This window comes from Copadichromis virginalis, linkage group LG4, assembly GCF_057382275.1.
Source record: "Copadichromis virginalis isolate Kocher_CV1m ecotype Utaka linkage group LG4, C_Virginalis_male_GT1.1, whole genome shotgun sequence".
NCBI lineage: Eukaryota > Metazoa > Chordata > Actinopteri > Cichliformes > Cichlidae > Copadichromis > Copadichromis virginalis.
The window spans coordinates 35,995,835-36,020,036 of NC_140621.1; the positions used below are offsets into that span (position 1 = coordinate 35,995,835).

Here is a 24,202-nt window from a genome sequence, read left to right on the forward strand (position 1 = left end):
TGAGTGGAGTTTTTTTTTCTCCTCCTCTCACCTCATGTTATGTATTTTCGTTGTTTTTTCCTATCAGCCTACCTTTCTGACATGTCTCCCCAATGTGATGTTTGTGTAAAGTTGGTCAGAAGGTTCCTTTGTGAGTGCGCATGCGCCATTAGCGTGCTGCCTGCTGTAACCCCTAATTTCCCTCGGGATGAATAAAGTATTCTGATTCTGATTCTGTTCCTAAACTAAAGCTGAAATTCACATATTCATGGGACAAGCACAAGGATACAGCTCCTCCTGGAGGTTTGGGTTATTTAAAAGATAACAGCAAGTTAAACTCACAACAAACATGTGTGAAAGCAGGTCATGTATCAGCACAGCATTAGCATGAAAACTAGAAGTTAGCCTGGTGTGTGTTGGAATGAAAGCACCACAGCAGGTTTGTACTGTCCTCACTTGCAGCGTTTGTTCAGACTTGTGGAGATTGGAGGAGGAGGAGAGCTGGCAGCATCACTGTGATGTGGACGATTACATAAAAAAATAATTATTACTACAGAGCTGCTGCTGCTGCATGATACAGCAGCATCTGTTACCGGCAGGATTACGTGAGCTGGATTTCACTCCGGTGATCATCCAACATGGCCGACAGAGAGGAAAAATTCAGGAACAATTGAAAAGGAAAAGAAAAAAGGAGCGAGGAGATTCAGTCACCAGGAACCAAAAAGATTGGTGCCTCACACCGACGGGAAACACGGGGAAGAAGGAAAGCTGCCAGGACACGGGTGGAAATAAGAGAGGGATGCAGAGAAGCAGCAAAAAGAGGAAGGGGTGGGAGGAAAGATGGAGGAGAGGATGAAATGGAGGGAGGAAAAAATCATGGAAGAGGTGGTGGAGGAGAAAAGAAAGACGCAGGGAGCACGTGCACAAATGAAAGGTGGAGGAAAATCTGAGAAAATATTCAGAGAGCAAAAATAAAGTGAGGCCACAGCAGCTGGTTCATCTTCACATCTCATTTTTGGAACTGCATGAGCCACGATACGAATTCCTAATATGGTCATCTCAGGCTCAGAAGCCCCGCCCATCTGCTGTTAGAACTTCCAGCTTATTTCAGACAGAGGATGAACTGAGGCCCAGCATGACTCATGCTAAGCTCCTCTGACAGAGCCCAGGAATAAAAGTCAGAACGGGCACAGACAGAAACTCTGACATCCTGAAAAGTGTCGGTGAGTTTTACGTTAGATTTATCGGGTTTAGAGCGCTCTGTCTGCAGCCAATAAAAGCTTCTTCCATCTCCACCTTTGGTTTTTATTCCAGCTTCAAACATGAGCCTGAGATCTGATTAGCAGACCAAATGTTTGAGACTCAGATTTGGTCCAAATGAAGCTCATGCAGTTTATGTCTTATTCATGCGACGCCTCTAACGAGGTTCTGTAAGAAGTTATTAAGCACTAAGTGGAGACAGAAGGAGTAAACTCTATCCTGAGTCGATTATTTGAATGAATCGTGTCTTTATTACAGTCGAACATCAATCACAACGCAAGCGAGCTGCGTGCTCAGCAGGGCTGCTGATGGGTCTCCGGTCTTTGTACGATCTGAGCATCAGAGGTGTTTCACAGGGCGGTAACTGTGAGGACGTCCTCAGCACAGCCTCGCCACTGTCTGACCTCATTACTGCGTTAAAGTGAACTCTGTGAACTTTGAGCCTTCAGGCAGCCAATCGTATATCCGATGGAGACAAAGTACAGGGACTCATTTTAATTCTCATGCTGCAGCAAATAACCTAAGCCCAACAGAAAGTGAAAATAAAAGTGATTCATCAGAAAATAGCGACTTTAAAAATGGTCCCACACAGCGAGGGACCCCCGTCTGCTGGCCTCACGTAGAAACATATTTCAACTGTTTGCTTTTTATCCTGATTTAAAGACTTTTCAGTTGAGACTCAGCTCAGACGCTGAGGGAGGTTCATTACGTTACTGACTGAACTGAGAATGAAGTCGTCACGGACAGGCTCCTCGATCATCTCCAAGACAACCACATCAAGAGACTAACCGCTGTGTTTCTACCATGTTAACCTTTCTGTTAGGACACAGCCTTGTTGGGAAGCTTTTATTTTGTGTATATTAAGCTAGCATGTTGCCTTTAAATTGGTTATTTCGGTCCTCCGGTCTCCACCTGCTCTGCTCCGTGTGCGGTGAGAAAAGGTGGCGTTCGGTGTTCCCGTTGGCTTTGAGCAAGGCGACGTGCAGAAGTGTTTCGCTTTGCTCGAAATTGTTTGCACTGAAATTTGAAAGAATTTCGCTATATCTGCTCCCTCTTGGAGCAATTTTTGAGAAGTATAATATTGCCTTTCATTGCTATGCTGATGATATACAGATTTATTTTGAGATTACTGACGATCTTGCTATGTCTTTTCACTATTTTCGTGAATGCATGCGTGAGGTTAAAGGTTGGTTCAAGAGTAATTCTCTTGTCCTGAACGAAATGAAAACGGAGATCGTGGTGTTTGATAGTAAAATCCCCCGCGACCAACTGTGCGCTGCTCTGATGCCTTTTGCTAGCTCTCCTTCTGATTATGCCAGTAATTTGGGCACTACTGGATAGCTTGCTTAAATTTGACAAGCAAGTGTCTGCTGTTGTGAGGTCTAGTTTTAATCAGCTGCGCCTCATTTCTAAGGCTAAGCGCTATATTCCGCACACTGACCTGGAAAAACTCATTCACGCATTCGTGACTTCCAGGTTGGACTACTGCAACTCTTTACACTGGCCTTTCCTCCACCCTTCTCGTTAGATTGCAGACTGTCCAGAATGCGGCGGCACGCCTTTTGACAGGTAGCAGGAAGTTTTCTTCCATCACTCCTGTTCTCGCTGGCTTGCACTGGCTTCCAATTAAATACCGCATTCAATTGAAAATACTACTTTTCACCTACAAAACCATTAATAACTTGGCGCCGAGCTACCTCAATGAGCTTCTCAGGTTACACACTCCTGTCAGAGCACTTAGATCTGCTACCCAAATTCTTCTGGAGCAACCTCGTTCTCGGCTGAAGTCTCGCGGTGACCGCGCGTTTGCTGTAGCTGCCCCGGTCTTATGGAACAACCTTCCTGTCGCTATCCGGGCGTCTGACTCTATGCCACTGTTTAAATCACGGCTGAAGACTTATTTGTATAATCTTGCCTTTCCACCTAGTTAACACTTGGGTGTGCGTTGGTACATTTTTATCCGTTATGCTTGTGAACTACTTTTATATCTTATGATTGTCAAGGTTTTTATAATTGATACGTGCCAGGTCCTTTCTCTTTTCCCTCCCTTCTCCCTTTTCCTGTTTTATTTTTGTCAAGCACCTTGGTATACCCTTGGTTTTTTAGTGTGCTTTATAAATAAAGTTTATTATTATTATTATTATTATTTCAATTGTTGAAGCAAAAGCATCAGCCAAGTCACATCGAGTCAAACGATGAAATCACGTTACCAAAGCCAAGAGAGCGAGCGGGCAGCGTGACCTGCTCAAAATGTGGGAATCGCTGCGGGGAACAATCACTGTGTTTCAGAACACAGTTACTCACAGGCAGCTAGCTTTGCTAACTGCTAATTGAAGCACGACTAGCTTGCCTCGTGGTGGTTAGTTACCAACACCGTGACCATGAAGGTAGCAGAGATACGCCCACAAACATGAAGAACACCAACATCAAGCACTGAAGCGTTCACATAAGAGCAGGGAGGTGACAAGCTTGACCCTCATCACCCAGGCCGCCTATCAACCATCGGTTGCTAGGGAAACGTGCTGGCTGTCACTGCGTGAGATTGGTCGCAAAAGATGGGGGCACCAAAAACCTCTGTGTGATTGCTTTGGTCACCAGCAGGTTGGCAGAGTTGCACTTAGATACATTGAAGAAGGCAACTCATCTCCACGTTAGCGTCTTTCTAACGAGCGAGCCGTGAGACCGGAGAGAGGGCGACACAAGACTGTGTTCTTTCAGAGTAAAAGTTGTGCTTAACTAGTGCAAAAAGGTGCAACTTTTACTTTGGAGGTGACTGGTCTCCATTTCCAGTTTGTGACTCTTCTGCTTGAAGAGAAGTTGGCGAGTGTTTGCAGACAAATCGGCGTCTTCCATGCAAATTATGGGCGACCATGGAAACCTGCTAGAAACCAAAGCAACCATCTTTCGACCACTTTCACCTGAAAACTACCAGCAACCGCCTGCCAACTGGTCAGCTGGCAGGTGTCCACAGTAGACGACCTCATTCATCTTTGTCCTGCTAACTTTTATTATTCTTAGTTTTTATTCATCACATTTCATTTTATAAAGTTAAGTCTGACACAAGAATGATTCGCAGTGATTTCACCAAAAGAAAAGTTCCAGAAACGACTTCACAGCAGATCCGTTTTCTGGTGACACATCAGAGGCTCTGGTGAGTCCAGGACTTGGGGTTGGGACCAGTTTTAGCAGACCGAGCGGCTCATTGTAAAGTCTGAGCTCATCTATCAGGCAGAATCGTCCTCTTTACATCAGGTGAGTCTCTTTGTTCACACAGCAGGAAACAGTTCAACGATTTTCTGATAATTCAGTGAAATTTAGCTGATTTTAGTCTTTCTGTCTGAGGAAAGAGTCAAATCTGTGTCTGTTCAGCTGCTCTCAAGTTCCAATCACTGATTTTCTTTTTGATCAGGAAGCAGGAGGCAGACTGACAGAGGGAGAAAGGACAATAAAAGAGAGAAGAGAGGAAGCTAGGAAGGTGTAGGAAGGGAGGAGATAAGGAAATAAGAAGCAAAAGGGCCAGAGAAGAAGTGATCGAGGTAATACACGTTAAAGGAAGGATCGGTGGAGGAAAAGAGGTGAAGATGGAGGGATGAGGAGAGAATGAGAGAAGGGCGGATGACTGATTCAAGATTCAGGAAGTTTTTTTGTCATTCGGTGAGTTATTCACAGAAATAAACAGGCGAGTGTGTCTCACCTACAGAGCAACAATAAGAGCAGCAACACAAGCTAACATTAGCACAGCCCACCAGCAGCTGACCCACACTCAGGTGTAAACAGCCACACCAGTCAGGTACAGCCTCACAGGAGGCAGCGAGGACGAAAAGGAGGCAGAGAGGAGGAAAAGAGGAGGAAACGGAGGCAGAGAGGAGGCAGCGAGGAGGCAGCGAGGAGGAAAAGGAGGCAGAGAGGAGGTTGAGAGGAGGAAAAGGAGGCAGAGAGGAGGAAAAGGAGGCAGAGAGGAGGCAGGGGGGTGGACGGACAGCAGTGCGGTAAACTCAGGCGCTGCTGAGCCCCTCACTTTTTCAATGCAAATCACCTCAACACACACATACAGCATTCAGCTGCTGATTTATTGATCACGTATTATTGATCAGGCTCCTCCCAGAAACACAGGGAGGTGGAGGAGAAAGATGGAGGTGAAGAAACCGCAACAAATGAGGATTCATTCATAAAAACATCCCAGGGTCGATCAATAATCGGTGACACGCGCTGATGGCGAATCGATGCGTGTACGAATGTGCGCGTGCAGCTGTGCTCCGCCTCACGCGAACCCGGCTGAACCCAAGGCGGCGGGAGGCGCGTGGAGGTGCTGCAGAGTTTGACTCGCTGATGTGACATCCCCCCCTCCCCTCCCTCCCACCACCACCCAGCATCAGCTGTTCGCTCGCGGCGGCCGCATAAACGCCGCATCTCTCCGCATTCCGCACCCGCGTCAAAGCCGCACAGGACCGTGACCCCCCCCCCCCCCCCCCCCCCCCCGATCCCTCCCTTCTGACGGTGGCCCCACACTCACGCGGCTCCGTCGGGGAGGAGGCGCGCGCAGCTCCTGGATGCGGCCTGGAAAAAAAAAATCTCTGCATTTTGGACCCCCCCCCTTCCCCCCATCAGGTCACACAGGCACGCGCGGCCTGAATGCGCGCGGATGGGCGCGTGTTGAAGCCGTTTTCCCATCATGCACGGGGGGGCTCTGCGGCGGCCTTTGATGTTAGCGCCACAAAACCCCAAAAAACAGCAGAAATAAAAAAAGCGGGAAAGTGTCCGGCCGCAGCCGTGACCTCCACTCACGCACGCGCACGGAGCACGCGCTCAAGCCGACAGTAACGGTCCGTCCTCGCGCTCTGTATTCACAGCATGAAGCTCCGCAGAGCCACAGACCCCCTCCCCCTCCCCCCGCTCCTCCGGAGGCCGCAGGAGGAGGATGTGCGAACATGATGGAGGCCGACAGGGAAGAGGAGACGGAGGAGGAGAGCTTACGCTTCGCAGTTCCGCCGTGCGGTCCTTCATCGTGTCGCCGCGCCGCTGCTACAAACGGAGAATCGTCCCTGGTCCAGGGGGGAGGGGGGGAGGCTTCCGGCTCCGCGTCGTTCGTCGTTTTCTCCGCTGCGAGGTCCTCGCGGTCCTCCTGCTGCTGCTCCTCTCGGCTCTTCTTCACGGAGGCAGAGATGGAGGGAGGAACGCGTCTCCGCCTTCTGCTTCTGCTCCTCGGGCTCGCTGTCCGCGCCTCCTTCTTCCTCCCGCGTCCTTCTTCTTATTCGGTTTTTTTTTTTAATGTCCGCCGCTCTGGCTCGGCTGGCCCCCCCGTCGGTCCGCGGCTTTCTCTTCTTCCTCCTCGGTGTGGTCGCAGTGTGGCCCCGCAGCGCGCAAAGCAGCAGCCCGGCAGGAAAACCGAGCGAGTGAGAGAGGGGGAGGAGGCACGGGGGAGGTGGTACTGATGCTGCAGAAAAGAGAGAGGAGGGAGGGAGGGAGGAGAGGGGTGGGGGCGATGCGGAGGGAATGGAGAGACTGGGCGCAGGCGCAGTTCCCTCCCCGCCCTCCCTACCTGCTCCCCCTCCTCCCCCGTCCGCAGCAGAGGCAGGGAGGAGGGGAGGGAGGAGGTGTGCTTGAATTCAGGTGAATCAGGTTCAAGAAGGGGGGGTCATACATGTAAATCACAGCAGGGTAAGAGAGCACAGGAACGTTCCTGTTGGATCATCACGTGTTCATTAACACATGAACGAACATCCACATGCAAACAGTTCATTAAACTTTGGTGAAGATTTCACACATTATTAACAATTCAAATGAGACACACTCACCAGCCGCTTTGTTAACTTTTCACCTGCTCATTAACCCAAACAGCCAATCACGTGGCAACAGCGGCATTTAAGCTTGTATGGTGAAGACAAGCCGCGCGCTGAGCATCCGATAAGAAGGAAACAGGAAGTCAAATAAGTACGTTTTACAAGGAAGGTCTGCAAAAGAGCGTCTCTGAGCGCACAGCTCCACTGTCACAGATCTCAGCTTTGGGATGTGGAGGGACAGCCGATTCCCATCATGGATGAGGCGGTCATGTGATGATATCATGATGATGTCAACATGGAGGAACGTTTCCAGCAGCCTGTTGAATCTGATGCGTGAAAGACAAAGGTGTACCTAATAAAGTGTCCAGTGTGTGTTCAGTGCAATATGAGGTCTGAGCGTGGAGATGTGAGCTTTCAGGGGGGCGTGATAAACGAGTCCTCGGTCTCCTAAATGGAGTTTTAATGGTGGAGATGGATCTGGATCTCCGACGGGCTGGCTCAGCGCCCGGGAGAAGCACCACCAGCCCCCACCCACCTCCATTACCACACTCCTTTCACCCCCTCCTCATCCTCACTTGTCAAATCGTTATTTAAATGTTCGGTGCTCGACGGGAAAAAGGAGCTCTTTGTGTGATCGGAGAGGAGGAGGAGGGAGGTCTGTTTGACATGATGGTAAAAGGACTCTGGTGTCATCACAGATTCACCTTGCCGTCTCGCCCGCCCCGCAGGTGAACAGTGTGACCCATTATTGAATCAGCCTGACCTCAGTAACACTGCTGATCAGTTTCTGGGCTCAGTCACTCATGTCGGGTCACAGTGAATGAAAATAAAAGTCATCTGTACAAATCATTGGAAGATTACCCAGGATACGCTCACTGATGGGTGACTGCAGGCAATGAGGGTGTCGTTCCACAGCGAGCCCTCACTCGCCACAGCCTCAAAGCACCGAGGCGGCATCGGCCAGAATATTCACATCCATGCTTCAAAATTTGACTTGAAGTGAGGTGACATCACAGCGGCATAGCTGGACTGGCCATCGGGCATACTGGGCAAATGCTATGATAGTGAACTTTATTTTACTCATAAGGTTAGTTAGTAGAGTTGCCAACCGTCCCCTAAAAAACGGAATTGTCTCGTATTTCATTCAGAGAAAATATTACGCGTTTCGTATTGAGGTGAAAAGGAACAGTTTGTCCCGGACTTCAGCTACAATGAAAAAGACACAAAGCTGGAGTTATTCTGTCTTTGCTGCACAGCTGCTTCTTCTTCTCTCATCCTCCCCCCTCTCTCTCCTGTTTCTACTTCAATCATGAAACTGATCAATGATCAGCTGATCAGCTCTCTTGTTTGTTTATCGCCCACTTTGTGCCAGAAAGAGGAAACCAGCGGATGTCGCGCTAAACAACAGCAGCACGTTTGATCAGCTGTTGTTAGAATTTATTTAATATTAATTTCTAGTATCAGCTGATGTTTGCTGGAGCCACAGCTGTAAAGCTGCTGGTCAAATTCAAATTCAAATTTTTATTTGTCACGTACACAGTCATACACAGTACGATATGTAGTGAAATGCTTGGTCATGATGTTGGTTTGGATATGTGGTGAGAGGGAAACATGAAGATGAAACCAGGAGATGTCCTTACTGAACCATCAGAGCTGAACAGGTGATGGAGAAACAGGTTTACCTTTTAGGTGACATGAATGAGTTGAAGTTATGAACTGTTTCTGAGAGACAAATAACACCAGGATCCTTTTCTAAGTAGCTGACAGCTGGTAACTGTGCAGGGGCGGGTCTAGCAAAGTGCTGCCAGGGGGGCAGGTAGGACATTAACAGGGAGAGGGGGGCACAAAGAAATACTTTTCTTTCTTATTCTCATTTAAACTGCTTTTAACAAATAATTATCTGAATCTTTTATCTGATGTACAACGTATAGAAATCATACATATACCAACAAGACAGTACATCACTGTCACAACAGCGTTTGTTTTCATTCAAAGGCTTTTCCTGTAATACCTGGGGGGCCGGTCTCTAGTCAAAATGCCTGGGCCGATTTTCTGTCCCAGTCCAGCCCTGCACAGCGGCCAGCGGGACACTGGTGTGGCTCGGCCATCGCCAAATCCCTCGCTGTGGCTGCTGATGTCTCCAGATTTCTGAAGCAGACAGTTTGCGGTTTGCTTCCTCTACCTTGAGCCTTTGTTGGAAAATAATTTCAAAATAAAAGCTGATCAGAATGTTTGAATGCTTTTAAAGGTTCTTCTTCCCCTCAGTAGCTTTTCCTTCTCACTGTGTCTTTTATTATTATTTTTATTCTTTATCATTGTTACTTCTTTTATACTAACCATATATTTAATTGTTAGATTGCTTTTACGTCAGCTGTGTTTAAATGTGCTACAGAAATTATCTGAGCTCACCGACTCCTTCATGAACTTTGCTGGTCGTCCAGCTTTCATTTGGATTTAAAGCTGTTTTGTTGCTTCTCTTAAAATTTTACATCTTTTGATATTTTAATCTTGTGACAAAGTGGATGAGCAGCTGCAATGCTCTCCATTTGTCCCATATGTGTTTACCTTTTATTTGCACATTATACACATTATTCTGTTTCTATGTATTTGCTATGATTTGCTATTTGTCATGTAACATTGCTGCACTCACTATCCCGGGTTTGTTTGCGGAAGCGTTCTGTTGCCGGCAAATTAAACATTCGGCAAATTAAGGTAAATACTCAGTTACACGCTTCTTTATATTTTATTGTGTTACAGATTAAGTCATTTGTTCATACTTTGTTCTGTCTTCTCAGTCTTCACGTGGGTCAGGTGTGGGGAAACGCCTGCTTAGCATTTCCTCATTTTAAAGTCCTGATGATGTCACACATGACATCAGCAGGTCAAACCAAGTGGAGATGCTTCCTTTTGTTTGTGTCCAGGTCTGAAGGGATTTGTTGAATCTTTTTCTTTTCATTAATACTGCCATTTAGTTGTGTAAACGTGAATATTAGAAGTGTGAGGTTTTGTGTCTTTTTTAATCATCTGTGTAGAGTTTTAGATCCCTCAGTGTGAGTGAGGGGTACTGGCTGGAAATTGATGGCCCTATTTAAAGCCAGTCCCTACCAGACTCAGATGAGAGAGGAGAGGTGAGCTGTGTTAACAGAGCCATGGTCTGTTGAGTTTTGTTAATTAAGTTACTTTGGGGGGAAGTTTTGTTAAGTTGCACATTAAATTGAGTTCACTGTAAATAAATTGCTCACCTCTGGAAACCTGAAATGTCTGCTAGTCTGCTTTCCTACCACCTTCCTTGACGTTCGAGTCTGACTACTTCACAAATCTACTTCTGAACTTTTTCAGTAACCACTGTCCAAAGTGGAGTTTGTATATTTTAAAAGCATGAACAAAAGAAAAAGGATGAAAAATATAAAAAGTCAGGGAGGAGCTGCATTAAATGTGGTTTTCAGGGAAATCTGTGAAACAATAGTAGAAAAGCAGTGATGCGAACCCTGCAGCCCATTCAGAATGTATTAAATCAAGACTACGACAACTTCTAACCTGAGGATGTCCTTCTCTACCTCTGAAGCAGGCCTTCCTCATCCTCCCAGCTGCCTCTTGAGCCTTCAGATATCTACAGTTTTAATAATGCCCTGTAACTGTAAACATCTGAAACAGGGTCATTGCTGTGAGGCAGGAGAGGGCATGCAGACGTGTTCTAACGACGAAGATCTCAGACGTCTGACGTACGTTCACTCGCACCACCGTTAAATGTAAACGAGGGTCTCTGAACCTCCTGACTCAGTCGGCCAGAGGTCAACGCTGTGAGTCAGAGCTGAGTCACGAGTCCATGCCGCTCTGACCAATCAGAGCACAGAGAGACGGAGCTGGAGGGCCTTACAGAGCTGATGGTAAAAACCAGCTGGGGTCTTCTAAAAGATAACCGAACATTTGGAGGTCTGCCAGTTTAAAGTCTTTTAAAATGAATCGAGCTTCTCAGACGCATGATACTCAATCTGTCCATGTTAGCATGCATGCAACTGCTAGCTAACATTAGCTGAGGGTTGGATTTGAACCTCCAAATCAAAGAACTCCTTCACGAATCAAATGTTCACAAAAATCAAATCTGATGGTCTTTGTTTGAGAAAACTGTCTTTGTTCTGGCTAATGTTGGCTAACAGAGTACTTAATACCCAAGATAGCAGCTAGCTGGCTAATACTGTCTCTGTGTGAAGCTACATCAGTGTTAGCGTTTGTCTTCATTTTTCAGGGGTTGCTTCCCCAGAAAGGAAAACGACTCTGAAAGTTTACTTTGTCTTTATAATCGAGATTAAAATCTGAGCACTTAATAAATCTTAGATCATCTTTGCTGATGAAACACTGACACTGGAGTCACACTGATTCATACCTGTTTTGATCATAATTGATTGATCATCTATTAACTGTTGAACCAGTGATGGCAATGAGGCTGAAAAGACGATAATATACATTTGACCGTGCAGGTCAACTGTATATGCAGGCCTCCATGCAGGTCTGGTGTTTATGACGGAGGTTTGTCTCTGTCATCACTGTGGAGGGGTTTTGGTCCACTCGTCCATGCTGCGTTGCTTCAGCTTATTCAGCTTTGCAGCATTCGTGTACGCACAGCCTCTCGCCAGGTTGCATGCAGTTCATGGACCTCTGTCTTGCTGATGACCCAGTTTTCTCCAAGTTCTCTCAGTGACTGCAAGACGCCCAAACCCTGATCCCTCCACCGCCGTGCTGACAGCTATTGTGAGGTGTTTGGTTTCCTCCAAACGTGGTGCTGTGCATTATAAACAAACAGCTCCACTTTGGTCTCATTTCTTCTTTCTTCAGGTGCAGCTCTGCAAAGTGAAGCCGTAATTTTTTTTTTTGCTTTCTCCTGCAACCCAAACAGTCCATCCTCGTTCAGCCTTAGTCTAATTGTGCTGTCATGAACTTTAACCTGCTAACTGTAGAGTCTGGTTTTGGGGTTTTCTGCACACTTAGGAAGATTGTGGAATTGTGTTTACACACCTGAATGTTCCAGACCTTCAAAATGCCAAAAACTTCAGCTTTTACAGAGACGATCACACTGATGGTGATCAGTTAATCAATGCAATTGATTAGCAGCACCTGGCTGCTGCTCATCCTCTTAATTCTTGTGGAAGCAGTAAGGATGGACGCTTTCACAGGACTGCGCAGGCAGTCAGCAGGTCCCTCGGGTCAGGAGAGGTGGGGCCGGTTATTCTCAGTTTCTGTTTCATTTTGCAGTTTTCTCTGGTCTGAGTTTCAGCTCTGTAAATAAGCGACTCACCTGGCAGAGTCACCTCACCTGCCTGACTTCCCTTCACTGATATTTGACTAAGACTACATAAAGCAAGTCGCCTTTCATGGTTTTAAATTAATACGTAACACAGTTTCACAATGAAATGCAGAAATTTCCTTCAGCAACACTGGAAATGATGAGTCAGAAACCAGAATTCAAACAGGATTAATCTGCTTGGAAATTTAATACGAGCTCAGCAAAAACAAATAAATGTCCTGCTCAAGGTCAAATATCAGGACTTACAGAAGACTAAAATAGTTAAAAATGGCAGCCAACAGAAAAAAGCAGAAATAAAGTTTCTCCTAATCTGTAGTTCTGATGCTTATCAGATAAAGACGGACTGAAAGCTTCCGTCAGCACTGGGAAGTCTGAGGGATCTTCCAGGAAGGGGGACGCTACTTTCCAGACATCTGATTGGCCAGTGGGTATAGGTTTTGTTCCTGCAGGTCTCTAATCTCAAGCATAACCGACAAACAGACTTCTAAATTCATAACATGACAGGTTGGTGTAATTTCAGCTGATCAGTTATTGTCATTTATTGGTGACGTACTACACTGTCATTGCAAACATGTTGGATTTGTGTTTGTTCCTGTTCTGCTGAGGAGTCTTCAGCAGTGAGTAAGCGACAGTTTACCGCAGCCTGTGTGTCACACTGTCAGCAGTGTGTGTTCGGACTGTTTAACAGTCAGGACTGCTGACAGCGGCTGAAATATTCACCATTTCATTACATCTGTCATCACTGTTTGAGCTCTGTGAGCTTTAAAGTGGAGTTAACACTCTGTAAAATACTCCATCCTGTACTTCTGTCAGTCATTCAGAGGATAAAAAACTTTCTGCACATTTAGAAGGTTTTACTTATGCAGCTGATTCATAAAACCAATTACAACCAAAGGAAATCCACCAAATATCAGCCTGAAGCTCCAACCGTGGGAAGCTTCCCAGCAAACATGGTAGGAACAGCGATGGTATCGTCCCAGTAAAAACTGGTCTCTGTATCACTGCGAGAACCGAAGCACAGATGAATGATTGTGATCAGAACCTGTTTTTATATTTGAACCACACTTTGAGGCCATTAAGCTTACCTTACATCTAAATTCTATCCTACTTGTTGCCATGGTAAACTGACCATGTCTGGACTGTCACAGGTCAAAGGTTATTTGATGTCCAGCAGATGGTGAAATTCCTTCTTTGTCATCAGCACATTTTTCATTTTGGAACCTTTTTCAACCCTGACTGGACAGCAAGAGAAGCTGGGCAGCTGTTCATCGATGTGTTTGCTGGGTTGTATCGATGAAGCTCATTTGGATTTGAAGTTTTGTTGGTGTTCGGGTCATTTTACAACAACCTGCTGGTGAGTTTCCATGATGTGAGCTCATTCTGCTTTGGAGACTTTTGAGAAGTTTAACATCTGGATGCTACGCAGAGGAATAGCTGAAGATTCCCAAACAGCAAACGTTTTGAAGTTCAGTAACCATCAGCTGATCTTTTCTCTGTGTCTGATGTTGGTTCCAAAAGGAAAACTGGGCAGATGTTGAAGATGTTACGTCCTGGACATCTTAGTTGAATGTCCACCTTGAACATAGCTTGATGTCCTTCAGGAATGTTGCTATCGGTTTTTCTCGAGTGCCTTCTGGACATCCTTCTCTGCCTTCGGATTCTGATCTGATATCTTTATTTAATGTCTGCTGAATGTCCTTCTTGGACTTTCTAACAACAGGAAATCTGTGTTAAGTTGTTGTTTTTTAATTTAAACCTTCTTGATTGAGAGAATTGAGCAAAATTCCAAACTTTGGGGATGTTTGTCCCCCCACTGATCTGACAGACTACACACTGCTTAGGTCATATAACAGGTTTCATATCAATGATATCGGGGACAGAGGATGATTCCTGTGACAGTCCAGATATGTTAAATTCACCATACAAATGAGACATTTTACTCATACATCACCATAACTGGTTTCAGTCTTTTCCTCTGGTGATACTGGTCTGCCTGAGATGGCTTTTTGTGGCCAAATTACTCATCAATCAAATTGTATTGGGTTTAAAGAGACAGAAACATGCATTTTATTTCTACATTACAATGAACAAATCAAAGGTTTTGTCCCATCTGTGGGTTGGTGTTGGCGACCGGTATTGAGATAACATCAACATTTCATGCTTGCTTGGATTTTCTTAAATTATTTTGTAATCCATGCACTGCTTTTTCCTCCAGTTTCAGTAACCCTGGTGGTTCTTTGCATATCCCATCACGTCCTGGTAGGTAGGCGAGGGGATGTAGCGCTCGCACAGCGACCCCTCCAGGCTGGGACCGCACACGACAGACAGGTGGACCAGCACTGAGCCGTGCTTCAGCTTGAACTTCTTGTTGATGTTTCGACCCATCGTGGGGATGACAGACACTTTCCCCAGCAGGTCATCGTCCCAGATGCTGTCCCGATCCCAAACCTCGAAAACAACGGGTCTGTGGAGGAAACACAGAAGCACTACATCAGAGATCACCTGATTCTACTTGTGCTTCTCTAAGCTACTGTTTAGGAAATCTTTTATTTTGGTTCTTGAATACCTCACGCTCTTTTTGATTTGGACATTTTAACATGCACATCTATGAGGACTGACTCACTGCTGGAACCTCAAGTGAATGCTAGAGAAACTGCAGGTTTTGGTTTACAGCCCAAAGAGTGGCTGTAAGTCTCAGATCTTGCAGAAACTGAAATTGATTAGTAATAATTAGTGTTGCTCACTTTTGTTCTTTGAGGTTGATGCTTCCAAAAGTAAAGAGGTAGTTCCACTGGGGGAAGTTGTTGTTCCAGATCACTGGCGTCGTGCCTCCTTGGTTGTTGTAGAAAACTTTAACATATCCGTCTGTCTTGCTGAAATAGTCGCCCCACAGTGCCTCAGCTCGGACCACCGTCACGTTCATCTGAGCTACACCTGCCGCGGCAGGACAGCAATGGGAGTCAACCATTCGATGACCTTGACACTGGCACGCGCAGTTCTGCTTCCGGTGGCCAATCTTGCAGTCGACGGGGCAGTGGAGCGGCTTGGCGCTTGTGAGAATGTAGTCACTGATGGCGTCTCGCAGGCTGGCCTTTAGGATGGGATTGTCTCTTATCTAACAAAGAGAATAGAGCTTTTAAATAATCTGGTTGAGGCTGAAAGTAACAGATTAAGAGTAAAACCAAAAGACTGAATGAGGCTCAGACTGATGCTAAAAGGCAGCTAAACTGATGCAAGTTATATTTGGTTAAAAAAAACAACGATGCTCTTAAGTTTCTACTTGATATCTTTAAACTGTACACGTGTCTGTATGCAGACAGAACAAATGTGACCTGAATATTGTGACAGTTTGTGTAAACATTGCTTTGGCCTTTAAAATGTCAGCAGAATATAATGCTTGGGGATTTAACTAGCTATTAAAATCTGTTATTAAAACTATAACCATATTTGTATAAATCGCACATGAAAAACGTAAGCATTAAAAAAACGCCACTTTAATAAGAAAAACTCAAGAGTTGGTTGGGCTTTTCTTCACATGATGCATAGATATATTTTAGAGCAGCAGCACCCTCCAGTTGCTGAAGTAGTTGTGAACATGGCATAAGGAGGAGGTTAGGGTGGAGAGATGGGTCACCCAAACAAACTTTCATTTTTAATTCACAGTCAGCAGTCAGATTTCTTTTAACCGTGACTTTTATGACTCAAACTGCCATGGTTACCCAAACCCTAACCAAAACCATCTGAAGACATTTAAAGGGAAATAATAACTTTATCAGCTCAGTTTACCCTTCATTTGTTCCTCACCAATAAGTGCAGAGGGCTGATCTGGTAGGAAACCACTCCTGGGACACTCTTCAGAGACGCAAGCCATTTCTTATACCCCTCAGACCCTCTGGGATTGAACAGGATGTCCGTTATACCCCCATCTCCGCCCAGCACCTGGGTCTTCCTGTCGGAGAAGGCCGTACTGAAGGTTGAAGCGGTTTTAAGGCTCTTGCTCTTCCGGCGGCAGAACTCACTGGAGGCGTGAACAGGGATGCCCTTAATGGTTGCGCTGGCTTCGGCAGACAGACAGGTGCTGACAGCCTGGATTGACAGTCCAGACATGGAGGTTTGGCAGGTCCGGATTGCGGTCATGGAGTGAACCCGACCCCCGAGTTGAACTCTGCGGATAAAGTGGGTCCCGTAGATGGAGATAAACTGACGGAAGGCGGAGGTGTTTTTGTGATCATAGGTGGAGGGAAGGTTCTTCAGGGAGACCTCAAACTCTTTGCTCAGTGGGGGACGGGAGTGAAGACGGAAGCTGACGGTAAAGAAGGTAAGGGTTGACTGAGGCATGCAAGAATACAGCCACACAGGAGCACAGAGGAGGGACACCTTTTCAGGACCGACACAAGCAGTCACCTGGATAGGTGACGTCAGGACAAGAGAATCAAACTCACGTGTAGTATTTGCATTTGAATTCGTGGCTAGTGAAGCTAAACTTATCACTCCGGCTGCGAGACTCTGCAAACGTTGATGACATGGAGTGAGATCCTCCGATGGCGACACCAGCAATTCCCTTAATGCCGAGGCCCACCTGAGAAGAGGTATACCAGAAACATGAGACATGGTACTCAGAGAGTGTTGCAATCAACATCAACAAGAGAATTTAGCATAAGCAAGGATCGTGTTTAACTTCCAGGGAAGAGCAAAGCGAAGAGTTTGATGTGGTCCCTTTGATCTGATTTACGTGTTGATTCTATGTTTTATTTCAAAATCATAGTCCAATATTTCTGTTAACCATGACCGCAGTGCTGGACTGAGACCATCAGAATTTACTGAGCTCAGAGATCACGTGAGCGGTAGACTCGGAGTTTGTATTCCAGAACAAAGTGAGTGTATTTTGTTCAAAAATGGACCAATATCTATTTCCTAAAGCTTGTCTTACACCATTACCCCCCCCCCCCCCCACCATAGAATAGATTAAAATTAAAGTGCTCAGTTTGTGATTAATTTGAAAGCTGTTGAAAAAATTAAACTGAGCATTTTGTTAAGAGATTGATGCTGTTGCAGCTCTCTCTTTATTATTATTATTAATCGCCTAATTCAGTCAGTCAACTGTATGGTTTCCCTGTCAACCGATACAACCAATGTAAAACTAGGAAATCAGTAATTATCATAATAATCTTTATTTCATTTAAAAGTTAAATATATGCCAAACGTTAATACAAGTGTCCATAAAACACTTAAAATTAAAAAATAATTAAGGACTGCTGAAAATATGAGAGAGTGTTATTAAAAAGTTTTGGGATTATATATTATTTTGAATTTGGAAACTTAAACGTTTACAGGATTATAATTTTCTTAAACAGTGTGAATTAGGATGACTGGGACATGAAGTTGAAGCAGCATTTCATCTGATTAATGTAAATCAAATTACTTTAGGGTGGGGTAAATATTCATAGGTGTGTTATCAGTGTTATGTCCTGTCCACCCTGTTACCTGTGGGGTTTTCCCCCAGGCTCAGGTCGCCCCCTGCTGGACATTAATAGAATGGAAGCTTAATGGGCTTCTGTCCATCTTTTATATGCAGTTTGTGTGTGTTATTTGCTGAAGTCAGAAACTCTTCAACCTTCCAGCTGACTCCCAGCGATGAACTCCTCTCCTTCATCACTGACTGGCTGGACTCAAAGAGCTTGCTGCTGAGGCTGTGCTCGCACTGCACCTGAGGACAGAGAGCACGCTGGGTGATGCTGTTCACATCGACATAAACACCATGTTTACTCTTCAAAGAGGAGAAAAGGGGGTTGGCTAGAACTTCTGTTATGTTATAACTTCTTCAAGTTAGAGAGACAAGTGACTGTAAAGTGGAAACAGCTTGCAGGACAGAAACAACTGGATTACACTGCTAACACATCTGTACAGACACATGCTAACACAAAGCTAGCAAAGAAAACACAGTGAACATAAGAATAAATGCATGCAGACCCGAGCACAGCAGCCAGAGCCTGAAGGTCAACAGGTAACAAAGGCAGTGATGATCAGCCTGCAGCTTCTGTTTCTACCTGTTTAAGTGTTCACTGTAAAATCACCATGGCAACCTCTTTGAAGTCTCTTTGGGCTGATGTTCATCTTTGCTTTGTGCTTTCAGCTTTGAGCTCATATGTAAAAACTAAAAGAAAGCTTGTACACGTGTCCTCATTAGCATTGGGATTTGTGTTGGTCTGCGGGGCAACAGAAGCTGCTGGTTGGCAATTGTTGATTAGCTCCCACGGAGACGCCGAAGGAACTGAACAAGGTGGCCATGGATTTAGGATTCAGTGGGGCAGGAAGGATGCTTAACAGGGTCAGGACCTTTCATGTACTCCATGGTGAGGATGTTGAAAGATTATAAAGAATGACTTCATCAGTGATGTACTGAAATGGTTGATGACACGGGGTGGCGATGAAGATGGTGTCAGTTGTGTCATCACCTGTAAAGGTCAAACTGAGGCTGGTGATGATTTTAGCACTGTGTGTCCAGTAAGAACTCCAGCAGGCAAAGCAGAAACAGCTGGAGAAAGAAAAGAAACACTCAGCAACCTGCACTTTGTGAAACTCCGTGGCCACGGAATATGAACCACCTCCAAGGAACTTGGTAAGGCACAGGGAAGAATCAGATCTTACTCTGAGCACATCCCAAGGACATCAGCAGACGCTGAACCAAAGTCGAGACAATAGTGATGTTTTACATGTGCTTCACATCAGCTCCCTGACAACGTTTAGTGCAGCCACAAGCCGAGGAGGAAGCATCTGAAGGCATTTTCAAAACGTTACGATTTGAACGGCGTTCCGATGTCTGATGAGAATCTTCTGGGGCATTTGCGTATGGAGGCCAAAGCCAGCAGAGGTGACTGTTTGTACTTTGAGAAGCAGTTCCTGCATATGGATCCTGAACGTGGTTATGATGTGGCAAACGATTATTGCATTACTTTGGTAAGGAGCTCCGGAGTGCTGCTGGCTGGACAGAAAGACCTTTGCTGCCGTCAGTGCTTAAGATGAAGAACCCGAATTTCTGCAGAAGTTGACACCAAATGCAATAAGAGCAGAAATGTGAAAGCTGAGGAAATAAGAATATTTAGAGACATTAACCTAAACTTTGTTTGGTTTTATTGCTTTCATTTAAACATCTATCGATTTAGAAAATAATTAAGAATGAAATCTGTAAGATTACAACAACAAAAAGGAAGTGTCATCAGACTCTGTGTTGTGTCATATTTTTGTGTTAGCACATGTCGTACATTTTAATTACTTTTTTAACCCTGTTGGAATTATTGTGCGAATTATTTTGAAATATTTAAAACAAAGTTTAAAGAATGAAGTCAGTCATGCAAGCGCATGTTGACAGTGCGAGAATGACATCAAATAGATGTGAATATTATTTTTTCTTTCAAGAAGTCAGTTTTAATAGTTCACATAAGCTGTCTGCATAAATAAAACGTGTGAATGTGCTGACCTTGATGCGCCAGTCGAGCACTGAAACGGGCAGCTTCTGGATCTGTGGGAGGAGGACAGCATTTCTCTGTGAGTGAGCAGAAACAGCAGCGGCACGACTGAAACTGCTGAAAGAGCTTTGGGAGGGGAGGCACCTGGTTGAGGAGGCGGTTGTGGCACACGGTGCAGTTCCCCTGAGCACCCCCCACCATGTAGTCCTTCACGTTGACCACAAGGGCCCCGCTGGTCTGCAGCTTCACCACATCGAAACCCTCGCCGACCAGATTGTGACCCGGCACGAAGGGGACCTTCTGACACTCGGTGAACGAGCTGGTCTGACACCCCAGACAGAGAGGGAGGAAGACGAGGAGGAGGAAGGAGGACAGCATCGCAGCTGGGAGGAAGAAGAAAGTCAATCGCTTACATGTTTCAGATCAGCAAGCACATTTCAACATTAGACAAAGACAACCCGGGCTGGACGGGTCGATCATAATTCATGCTGCAGAATAATTCCAAGTCAACAGGAACCCGGAACACTTAAGGTCAGAGGTCGTCATTCCACAATAAAAAAAGAGAATGCCAGCCCACATGAAGGGTTTGGCCTAGAAGATGCTTCGTGTTGGAAAACCCTCCAAGAGTGGGCTAAAAATCCCCCACAGTGACGTGAAAAACTCACTGAAGGAATAACTGACTGCAGCCGCTGCTGCCGCGGGGGGAACAGCCATCGGGGTTGGGGGGCAGTTTGCACACAGGGCAGGTAGGTTTGATATGTTTGTTCCCTTAATGAATGAAATCGTCTTTTAAAACTGCATTTTGTGTTTACTTTGTTATCATTGTTCAATATTACGATGAGTTTGAAGATGTGAAACATAAAAGTGTGAAAAACATACGAAAAATAGGAAATCGAGACTTTCTCACACCATCGTTTCTGCGTGTGTGATCAGCTACGTGTGCAGATGACACACATTTATAATCATTTATTCTATGAGAGCAGGATATGACATCACGTAAAACACGATTCAGATACAAAATCAGCAATTTCATTGATCTCTGACATCTGTGTCGATCTATATATAAATAGATCGTATATATATGTGAATGAAATCATTTTATATTTCAGAATTTACATTTTTCATGAGAAAATATTAAAAAAATAATGTTTCTATTTGTTTTAAATGTAAAGTTTTAAACAACATTTAAACATTTTATTTGAATTCATTTTTGTATTTCTGTCTATATCCTGTGTTTTCTGTCACATAAAAGCCAATTTGACATTTTATAACTTTGACATATACGATGCAGATTTTTTAAAAGAAAACAAGTAAAACTAATTCTGTGTTTTTTAGATATTTAAAGTTACATTAGCGTTAAAAACATAAGAAATGAGAAAGGCGGCTGACCTGCTGATGATGGCGATCAGTGAAGTCTGCTGTGCGAGGAGCAGCGTTTAAACCCAGACGTGGCTGCGTGATCACACCTCCACACAGTGAAGAAAGTGTCGCACTTCTTCAGTGTTTGACGTGTTCGACAAAATATCCGTTTGCAGTTTCAGCTTTTCTGGGCTGAAGTGTTTGGTGGTGGACGACCGATCACACTGCCAGAACCACCCAAAGAACCTTTGACTTTGGGACACAGTCTAACCATCGTCCCCTCCTTTGTAAACTTCTGCCTTTTCCATTCTTTTGGGAATCTAATATTTCTGTTAAGCCTACAAGGTGTAAAGTTTTTAGTGAAACATGCGTCTGAACCATATCCGTCCTTTGCCTTTGATCATCGCTGAATGATTTCTGCCTCACTAACCTCCTGAACGTGACGCTTCTACAGTTATTAGTTAGAAAATACTTTGAGATTTGTTCAAGTCATCAGCTGTGGAGTCTCAACCTGCAATAATCATAACATTTATACTCACTTTATTAATTCCCTTCTTACTGGATGATTAATAATTCAATTAAATGACTGAAACATTGCGACCTTTGACCTTTCTGTATTTCTCATAACTAATCATCATTAGAGTGAGTACCTCTGCAGTTTGCAGGTCAGGTGTGTTAAAGCCCAAAGGTCAGCTCCATCTCAGACTCCACAGGCCTCAGTCAAAGGTTAAAGGTTAAAGTTCATGGCAACACAATTAGAAACAGACTGAACAACACAGCTTGTTAGTAAGAGCTCTTCACACACGGCAGCCTTATAGGAGTGAAGGAGACCAGGAGGCTGTGTGTGTGTGTGTGTACGTGTGTGTACATGTGTGTGTGTGTGTGTGTACATGTGTGTGTGTGTGTACGTGTGTACATGTGTGTGTGTGTGTGTGTGTGTGTGTGTGTGTACGTGTGTGTGTGTGTACGTGTGTGTGTGTGTGTGTGTATGTGTGTGTGTGTGTGTGTGTACGTGTGTGTGTACGTGTGTATGTGTGTGTGTGTGTGTGTGTGTGTACGTGTGTGTACGTGTGTGTGTGTGTGTGTGTGTGTACGTGTGTGTGTGTGTGTGTGTGTGTGTGTGTGTATGTGTGTGTGTGTGTGTGTGTACGTGTGTGTGTACGTGTGTATGTGTGTGTGTGTGTGTGTGTGTACGTGTGTGTACGTGTGTGTGTGTGTGTGTGTGTGTACGTGTGTGTATGTATGCACAGACTCAGCAGAAAAGTTGCAGTTGTAGTCAAACTGTTGTCACGACTGTGAAACCACAAAAACAACTTCCTGAAGAAGTGATGACAGTTTCTACACCAATTCACAACAACAGTCACCTCAGTGTCAATGGCAGAGAGAAACCCACCAATCAGACGATTCCACCCGAGCAGCACTCAGTGACAGTGGGGAGGAAGAACTCCCTTTTAACAGGAACAATCTGGAGATGTTAATTAATTAAATTATTTATTTGTTTTTTTAAATGTAAAGATTAATTTAAAAACTAATTAAATTAATAATATTTATGAAACATCCAACAGGACTTCAAACAACTTCAGAAACAAAAATGTAAAAACATTACAAAAATTACAATTTAACACTGCATCAAAAATATGAAAACACCTTTAAAAAACAAAAACAAATACATGGTGGGCAACATGGAAAAAGCCAAAGAGACACTTTTAAATAAAAGAGCAAATGAAAAGTGGGATTTTTTACAAGAATATTAAAGTTTTATTTTTTAAAACTTCACCATGTTTGAGTTAAATCACAGCTGCTAAACATCCTCCCGTCCTCCTACGATAAAGCTTTAAAGATGAGAAGAAACATGAAAGGAAGAAAGAAATTTAAAAAATGTAAAAAACAGACGGAGAAACGTGTAAAATTCTGAATTCAGAAAAAGTAAAAATACTCCAAAGATTACAGTTTTAGGTCCTTTGAAGACTTCCTCCTCCTGATGTCTCTCTGCTGTCTCTTCTGCCCCCTGCTGGTCTGTTGTCACATTGCAGCAGACTTTCACCTTGGAGGAGGCTGAAGGGCAGTGTGTGTGTGTGTGTGTGTGTGTGTGTGTGTGTGTGTGTGTGTGTGTGTGTGTGTGTGTGTTCTTCCATCTCTGTGAGGACAGCAGCTCCGTAAATGACTTCAAATGACTCATCGTCCCTGTAAGGACTAAAAATGAAACCAGTCCTCACAAAGACAGCCTGACGAGCGCGCACACACACAGTGGGGTTTCCATCCCTTCCTGTGGCCTTCTCTGCACTGATCGTTCCTCTTTTATCTTTTGTTTCACTTCCACAGTTCATGTGTCTGGCAAAGCCAGAAATTTAAAAGCCAGAAATGAAACTGAGTGCGTGAGCTTTGGTCCCAGAGCTCAACTGAGTTTCCTCTCCTTATACTACAGCACTGTTTGACAGTCTGAGAGGAGCAAACACAGCCTCACAGTTCATTAACCAGATGTGTTTTTTATGTTTTAAAATGTTTAAAGATGTTTGAATAGACTTGGAAGAAAAGGTTTTATTATTCCTTTTACTCCTAAAACCATCATAACACTGTAACTTATTTTAATATTTAAAGTAAGTATTAATTAGACGGACCAGATGTCAGCTCTTCCTCATCATTTTAACCCTTCAACAGAATCATCCAGTCGACTGGTTGTAAAATTACAAAACAATTCTCATGTTTTGGGAACAATTTGAGTTTCCTCCCTGGTGTAAACAGTAACGGAGTTACAGCCATTAAAAATGGCCGAGCACCGAGCCAATGGTAACAAAGGCTAACCTCTAAACTTGTTTGGCTCCTGCACTTCATTTTTTCCCGTCTCTGAACATCCGTCACCCGGCGGCTGGTTTCTCCACGCTTCCTCGCGGCCATGAGTCAAAGTTTCGTCTTTCTCTCAGAGTTCATGGCTGATGTGGAGCGAGGGGCCCGCTCCATTTTACGAGGCCTATGTGCGCTCGGCTCCTGTAGTTACAGGGATTTTACTGCGTGTGCCTTGGACACCGGCCCGGGAACGCTCGTCTCAGAGTCAGAAA

At 44.7% G+C, this 24,202-nt stretch overlaps 2 protein-coding genes across 2 annotated transcripts in view; both read right to left on the reverse strand.

The window, feature by feature from the left end:
* Positions 1 to 6,680, reverse strand: part of LOC146712080 (syntaxin-1B) — a 49,435-nt gene extending 42,755 nt beyond the window's left edge. The window contains exon 1 of the mRNA XM_085455227.1: positions 6,214 to 6,680. Within this exon, the coding sequence (XP_085311353.1) occupies positions 6,214 to 6,243 (30 nt within the window). The 5' untranslated portion in view covers positions 6,244 to 6,680. The remainder of the gene's footprint in view (positions 1 to 6,213) is intronic.
* A 5,793-nt stretch (positions 6,681 to 12,473) lies between these two features.
* On the reverse strand, positions 12,474 to 20,165 carry prf1.3 (perforin 1.3). Its single transcript, XM_085455218.1, has 7 exons — positions 19,932 to 20,165; positions 19,799 to 19,840; positions 17,936 to 18,028; positions 16,764 to 16,900; positions 16,126 to 16,624; positions 15,066 to 15,436; positions 12,474 to 14,785 (listed from the first exon to the last, which is right to left on the reverse strand). The coding sequence occupies exons 1-7, from the start codon at positions 20,163 to 20,165 to the stop codon at positions 14,539 to 14,541; spliced, it is 1,623 nt and encodes a 540-aa protein (XP_085311344.1). The 3' UTR covers positions 12,474 to 14,538.
* Between the last annotated feature and the right edge of the window lie 4,037 nt (positions 20,166 to 24,202).

What these genes read in the sequence shown, in the direction of transcription:
- prf1.3 (XM_085455218.1), bottom strand. Translation starts at nt 20,165, where the DNA reads ATGCTGTCCTCCTTCCTCCTCCTCGTCTTCCTCCCTCTCTGTCTGGGG. An exon ending in TGCTCGACTGGCGCATCAAG is followed by an intron (nt 18,029 to 19,798) that starts GTCAGCACATTC and finishes CTCTGTCCTCAG; the next exon opens with GTGCAGTGCGAGCACAGCCT. An exon ending in CGCTGGGAGTCAGCTGGAAG is followed by an intron (nt 16,901 to 17,935) that starts GTTGAAGAGTTT and finishes ACCTCTTCTCAG; the next exon opens with GTGGGCCTCGGCATTAAGGG.